Source organism: Triticum dicoccoides, chromosome 2B (assembly GCF_002162155.2).
Source record: "Triticum dicoccoides isolate Atlit2015 ecotype Zavitan chromosome 2B, WEW_v2.0, whole genome shotgun sequence".
Lineage (NCBI taxonomy): Eukaryota > Viridiplantae > Streptophyta > Magnoliopsida > Poales > Poaceae > Triticum > Triticum dicoccoides.
This window is the reverse complement of record NC_041383.1, coordinates 172,053,451-172,061,164: the sequence shown is the minus strand read 5'-3', so window position 1 is coordinate 172,061,164 and position 7,714 is coordinate 172,053,451. Positions and strand designations below refer to the sequence as shown.

General features: G+C 45.6%; 1 protein-coding gene across 1 annotated transcript; it reads right to left on the bottom strand.

Annotated features, from left to right (window-relative positions):
• Nucleotides 1–5,648: 5,648 nt before the first annotated feature.
• On the bottom strand, nucleotides 5,649–7,711 carry LOC119360743 (the record flags this gene model as incomplete). The annotated part of the gene is made up of 1 exon (XM_037626257.1): nucleotides 5,649–7,711. A coding segment is annotated over one exon (1,668 nt), but the record flags the coding sequence as incomplete, so codon positions are not given.
• Nucleotides 7,712–7,714: the final 3 nt, after the last annotated feature.

Here is a 7,714-nt window from a genome sequence, read left to right as displayed (position 1 = left end):
AATGACAACATATATTTAGTTTATATGATGTTAAAAGTGACAAAAATTGTTTGTGCATTTAAATGATCACAATTTCTTTCTGACAACACATATTACTGAGAACATTTGTGCATTTATATTCTGTTAGAAGTGACAAAAATTTCTTACTGAGAACATCTCTTTTGAATTATAGGCTGAACTAAAGTGCAACTATCTGGAGTGGATAGACCCTGAGTGGTCAGTGGCTTTGCAGTTCAGCCTAACTGAATTGTGGAGCATGTATGACAAAGAAATGAAGGACAGGCTGAAAGACAATGTTTAGCTTGCTGAACACAATTACAAAGTAGTTGGAGAAAAGAGGAAGATGGAAGAAGAGCTGGGATTTTTTCAAACTTGATTTTGCAAAAATGGTGGCTGACAAGGAGGCTGCTATTACTGAGCTGGGCAATACTAGGTTGGCTCTCAATGATCTGAAAGAGGAGATGGAGAAGAAGAAGCTGGCAGACCATGGTTGCACAAATCTACATCAGTTACTCAGGGTAAAGGCAGAGAAGGAGAGGGACAAGCTTGTGGTAGAGAGAGGACAAGTGCTCACAGAGAGAGACCAACTAAAGGAAGAGAAGAAAAAGCTAGAGTACATCATCTCTGATTTGCTGAAACAGAAGCATGGCTACAAGGACAAGATCAAGAAGTTGAAGGAGATATGTGATGATTTCTAATTATGTAATGTGGTATTGTACTGGTGTAGTTGTGCTCTGTTGCAGAGAATAATCAGACCTAAGTAGAAGTGCACTGTAATGTGGTATTGTACTGGTTAAATTTGTACTGAATTATGCAGTTTATCTGTTGCAAGTCAAGAATTTGAATTTATGGCATGAATTTGAACTTAATTTGCAGTACTACCTTTTGTATTATATTTACCTCACTCCAGGTAAACCTGGTGTGACAGTCATATTATTGTGCACAGAAAAATTTGAAAAACTAGTAACTTATGGCATGAGTATACCAGGAACTTTCTGGCATTATTTTGATGCAAAGAATGTGATGATCAGGGAGTGCAAACAACTCCAAACAACATAGCAGTACAGAGTAAATATACCAATCCAAGCACAGAATTATAGATAGCAAATCCTCATAGCATAAAACCAACACCCATACATAGGTTCAACATGGCATTACACAGCAGTAGTAGTGCCACACATAGGTTCAACATAGCATTACATAAGTTCAAATTTAGTCTTGGCATATAAAAAGTGCTCTAGTGCCTGATGGAGCACACATGCACTTGGATACAGAGTGAAACAAGAACTCTCAGTAGTTCCCATTGGCATAGAAGTACCCCTCCATCCTTTTGCTCATGTATCTTGTCCTTTTGAACCTATTTCCTGTTGGCTGGCTAGTTGAAGCTTCAGCAGTAGTTCTTTGCTGCAACCATGTGGAACTGACAGCCCTCTCCATCACAACACACTATTACCATATCACTGCAGTTTCTGTGATATTTGTATCTTCTAAGTTGCTTCACATGCAAATTCACAAGAGCCTCTCTAAATTGGTACACATCTCTGAAACAAAGCCTAAGCTGGAATTGCTTCTCTGGATGCAGCCTGCCCTCATCATACCAGACCCTGGGTGGCCTTTTCTTAGCTCTACTCCTTCTACCAGAGGGGATTATAAAGGACATTGGTTCATTGCCATCATCATCAGCTTCAAAGCCTGTATCATCCTCTTTTGAAGATGGATACCAGTCCTCATTCATGCTTCTGTTAGCACTAGAGTGGGACCTACTAGTAGGCCCAGGCCTCTTTATCTTCTTCTCAACAGGCTCAGGAACTGCTATCTCTTGACAGTCATCATCCTCTTCCTCCAAGTCTATGTCATATAAATCTTCAGGGTCTATGTCCCCTTCACAGTGTGTACTGCTCATGTGAGCTCTCTTCCTCTTAATGTCAGCAATTGTGTCTTTCAGATCACTGTCCACTTTCCTCCTCTGTTCTTCTTCTCTAGCTACATTATCTTCTTCTTCATAGTCCATGGAATCTGAATCTGCATCTGGGATGTCCACATCAGCTACAAAGTCTTCATCAAATACTGAGTCATCATCATCTTCATCAGATGTGTCCTCAGTTGCTGCATGCTCCTCCTCATCTGTATCAAACTAGAAATCTGCATAATTCACACTTACTTGAGTGTTTACCTGCTGCAATGCATTATTTTCATGCTCTGCATCTGCCTTCTCTGGCTCAACAAGCTGGCATGGTGGAGGAATTGTTTTTATTGGCATATAGTTCACACTTTCTTGTGTACCAAGAACATATGATGAGCCACCATAATGATCTGTTGTTTTGTGCACAACACCTGACTCATTAACAGGAAAAACAACAGGTTGGTCCACTGTCAAATCCACAAGTGTTTCAGCTGGGTTCAGTTCTTCAGGTTCTACTGGTGCTTGCTTCCTATTTAACTTCCCCTCTTTAACATACAAACACAATGTCTGACTGGTTTTAAACTGATTTATCATATCGTCCACTTCAGTGTTGTTTGTGATGACAGATATCCCTTGCATCCCTATGCCATCCTTCCTCAGGTAACAAATACTGTCATCACTTCCATATCCATTTCTGACCATCACATTAAGCAAACTGCCATAAGTGATGTCTATCTCATACATCTTCACAAGGGCATACTTTCTGGCAGCATCTTTAGAGGGAAACTGAAAATATAATGACCATGGCTCCTCAGGCCTACACAATACAAAACAAAATAACAACATTTTTAGTAAAGTTAAAAAAGTCAGTACAAACAACACTGAATAACAGCAATATCAGTACAAACAACACTGAATGACAGCAATATTCAGTACAAACAACACTGAATAACAGCAATATTCAGTAAAAAAAACACTGAATAACAACAATATTCAGTACAAACAAAAGTACTCTACAAACAACACTGAACAACATGTCATTAATAAGCAGTTCCTCATTCACTAAGATCTATGTATGAGGATAATAAAATACAATTAAGATTATGTATAATATTCAGATAAAAAAATGCAGTTCCTCATTCAGATAACAAAATGCAGTTCCTCATTAAGTAGCACAATATTGTTGCAATCAACTAGGCCTAACCCTAGGTACAGCTAAAACTAACACTAGGTATCCTAACAAACCAGTACTGCTAGACCCTAACCCTAGGTATTTTGCACTGAGATTTACCTGGATTCAGATGGATGCAAGGGGGGTGCTTCCTCCCCAAATGAATCAGCCCCCGCAGACGCCTTCTCTGCCTCCGCAGCTGCCTTCACTGCCTCCTCCGCATATTGGGACGGCGGCGGCAGAACAGCTTTACCCCAAGCGGTCGCCGTCGAGTCCGAATCGCCATTGGGGTTGGGGACCCACTTGCCATCGGGGTCGCATTGCGGGCGGCGGCCACTGTTAGAACGGCCACCGCCGCCGGAGCCGTCGACTCCTTCTCCGCCATCGCCGCCGCCGGAGCCGTCGACTCCTTCTCCGCCATCGCCGCCGCCGGAGCTGGTCGCCATGAGTGGAGCGGGAGGAACGCGCGGGAGGAAACTGAATCGGGGATTGGACAGGGAAACGGCGGGTGCATGACCTAATAAGCGGGCGTGGAAACGGCCGTCCCCCTCCGTCTAACGGCGTCCGTCAACCCGCGCCACGTCGGCCCGACAGGTGGGTCCCACCTGTCGGTTTCGCTGTTTTCGCGGCCAAATCGGCCCGTCAGTGCTCCGCGTTACCGATTAGGCTCAGAGTTGGTGGTTTTTTGTGACTTGGCTCAAATCTGGTACTGACTGGTTACCCTAGCCCCAAGTGTGGTGGTTTTGGGTAAATAACTCACTCAACGAGGATTCAAATGTTTGCAATGTTCGCGACAAAATTCCGCTACTCATGACTCAAGAACACAAGCACGTCCTAGTTGATACAGATGGTTCTCCAAAGTATCCACTCAACGAGGATTCAAATGTTTGCAATGTTCACGACAAAATTCCGCTACTCATGACTCAAGAACACAAGCACGTCCTAGTTGATACAGATGGTTCTCCAAAGTATCCGGTCACTAGATTTTCTGAAGAAAAAACAGAGGAGAGGAATACGGGATTATTCTCTAATAGGTATAGGTATCCAAGAACGTACGCACAAACTAGCTGTAAGCACATTTTGATAACTTTGTGGTCAATTTTGGCAGGAGAAATTTGGGATGGGTACCATTTCAAACCAACTTCTCCCAACAAGCTGCTGCCGAAACGGGAGGAACTTGTACAAATTGGTTCCTGCATAGGTTACTCTGATATAGATAAAGAAATTGAAGATGCTTTGGTTTGTATGATGTCCAATCTTTGTATGCATGCCAGGTCAATTTCAGGGAAGTGCAGCAGGTTTATGTAGCCTGCTGTGTGGCACCTTAACATTCCTCCAACAATATACTCCCTCCGTTCCTAAATATAAGTCTTTTTAGACATTTCACTGTGGACTACATACGGAGCAAAATGGATGAATGTACACTCTAAAATATGTCTATATACATTCGTATGTAGTTTGTATTGAAATCCTAGAAAGACTTATATTTAGGAACAGAGGGAGTATGTCTCTGGTTTGTTGGCCACAACAAGCTGCTTACTGATTACTTCCTACTACCTCTGTAACTAAATATAAGATATCTTTGCAGTTCAAATATCACTGATCAGTCCGTCTACCAGAGGTAGTGGAAGTAATAGTAAGCAGTAATTGGAAGTAATAGTAAGTAAGCAGTAAATATAAGACCTCTGAACCATACATGATGGTACAAATTTAACCATAACCATCATTATGAATTCAGCAAGCTCAGAAAGGTCAGCCAACATCTCCAAAATAAGCAGCCTGAGATGAACGTGCAGAAATAAATTTAACCATAAGCAGCATTGTGAATTCATCAAGCTCAGAAAGGTAGGCTAACATGTCCAAAAAAGCAGTCCGAGATAAATGCGCAGAATGGCTTCAATATTCAACATCCTCAAGTCGAAAACAGCCAGTTGAAACATTCCTTGAAGTACGGCCGCTCAAAGAGATGATAACAAACACACTGAAAACAACAGCTGATCAAACTTAACTACTAGTGTGACGAACGATTGTGAAGGACTTATGCCACCTACCATCTTCCTTGAGGGCGAAGTCTGAACTAATGACTTAAATTGATAGGCTTCCTTTGTGAAATCGGATTATGATAATACTGATGTGATGTTCATTTTTAACAAAAACAAAAAAGAAAGCCCACTGTGACAAATAGTCAAACGAACATAATGAAATTACATAACCTAAAATATGCACCAATGTATCATGCAATAGGATACAACATATGTTAATTCATTTGGACTAGACTGACCTGGTCTCCTCTCTTTTCTCTACATCGCATGAATGTCCACAACTTAACACTGGGCAGCTGACAACTGCAAACGCACTATTCTAGAAGTTTGCTGTTATGTCATAGCTTCCAATATTATGTCACAGCTTCCAACATGTTACCATTTATACACAAGAGAAACACAACTGATAGTCTGCAATTCTCACAGAGCAAGCATCATTCAAGGCAAGTAAGTTACTTATGACAACAAACACGGCATACATGGTAATCTGATGGCCATGGTGACCTCTGTTCTGACTTTTGACAGTAAAATGTATAATTTTCTGAAAGTTCATTTCCGACTAGAGAATATTTAGCAACACACATATGGAAACATACAATAAATGAAGAGAAACCCCAAGCTAACTAATGGGGACTCAGAGATACTGCAGAAGTCCAGACACTAAGAAGTAGAGACACCGCAAAAGGCTCACTGAGTGTTACTATTTGGATTTTGCAGGTTTGAGCACAGTGGTAAATTATACAAAAAGAATGGAGGGCACATAATTTAGATGCACATGTAATACAATCAACTGAGCATGCTATGACAAGCGGCATCAAGATATTATGCCCAATATGACAAACCCTGGATGAAGTCCGCCCAAGTTCCATTGCGCCAGCCACTGGGAGTATATGGACACCAATAATTATCACACCATGAACTCATGTGTCACAAATTGCACGTGTTGATTCCATCTTTGCAATCTCTCGTCAGGTTGTTAAACGTTTCAACCTTCGCCTTTGATCTGTAGAATACCTCGGTGTCCACAATCACCTTCATGTACGCATCGAACGGCACGTCCTTCCCACTATTGATCGCTGTCGTCTCGTTGTACCACTCGCTCGTATTCGACCAAAGCTCCTTATAATCCTCAAGCAAATGCACATGGTAGTGTGACCTGAGCTTGTCGAAGTAGTTGTAAAATGGCTCATTGGTTGCGATGTAGAGGTTCCGCCACGGCTTGATAAGCTTGGTCACCTTATCTACAATCGCGTCGGGTGATGTGTCCGCGTCCAAGTTCGGATACATCTTCTTATTCATTGCCTTCCACCCTCGGACCACATGCAAACCATCATAGTCCCAATCCATCCTGCCTGCGATCTCAGTTACAATGTTCATCAGCCTCTTGGACTTCCAGATAGCATACCAAGGCCTCTGGATGACCTTGGCAGCTCGCCCCTCGCAGACCCTGTACCAGTAGTTCTCAGGCTCATGCCCATCAAACTGCCTCCAAATGATGTTGCTCTTGTCCCTCTTCAGCTGCATTGGGGTCACCTTGTATGTAGGCACCTTGCGCACCGAGATCCGGCCCGGACCCTTCTTCTTGTCCCAGCGCCGCCAATCCTTCAAGAAATCCCCTTCCTCCACCAGAGACACCGACTCCTTGAGGTGCTCGAAATCAAAATAGTACCTAAAATCCTTGCCATCCACATCCTTGCCGTCCTCTGTGTGAGCCCCGGACAAGCACATGTTCAAATCCATCACGAACGTCCGGTTGAGGAACTTGGCCTCGCCGAGCCCGCACAGGAAGCTCCAAATGAACTGGTTCATGCTCTTGCAGTGGTCACCGCCTCTCATGTAGTAGAGGTACTTGCCTCTCCTGAACTCTGCCTCCGACCCGACGAGGGGGATCGTGTCGTTGATCTCCGCATCCACCGGCGGCGGCGCGACGCGCGGTTTCTTGCTACCCTTGGGGCGAGGCGGGCGAGCCGCGTTCTTCCCCGACCTGAACTTGCCGACCTTGGTGATGTCAAGCGCGCACCCGTCGCCGGGGGCGAGCTCGAATCGGCGGTAGTCCCTGTACCGGCGCCAGGACTTCTCGCGGCGGTTCCGGAAGCGCCAGGCCACGTCGCACTGGCCGGGCTTGGGGCCGGGCACGGGCGCCTCGTAGCTGAGGAAGACGATGGACTTGCGGAAGAAGGCCTTGGCGTTGAACGCCTTGACGGCGGCGAGGACGCGCGGGTCGGTGCAGTTGAGCGGCGCGTCCGGGTCGCAGGTCCCCGCGGCAGCGGTGGCGTTGATGCCCGGCGCGGTGGCGGCCTGGTCGGCGGCGTCGCGCTGGGCGGCGGCGGCGGCGCCGGGGGCGGCGGAGGGGGAGGGGAAGTCCTCGCCGGTGGGGAGGAGCGAGTCGTCGGGCTGGAGGAAGGAGGAGTTGGGGAGGACGCGGGCGAGGGAGGTGGTGATGGCGGCGGAGGACTGGAGCCAGGGGTCGGGCGGCTGGTAGGTGACGGCGACGACGGTGACGGCGAGCACGGCGAGCACGAAGAAGGAGAAGCAGACGTTGCTGGCCGCCTTGATGAGCGACTGCGAGACGGGCACCTCGCCGACGGCGGAGGGGCG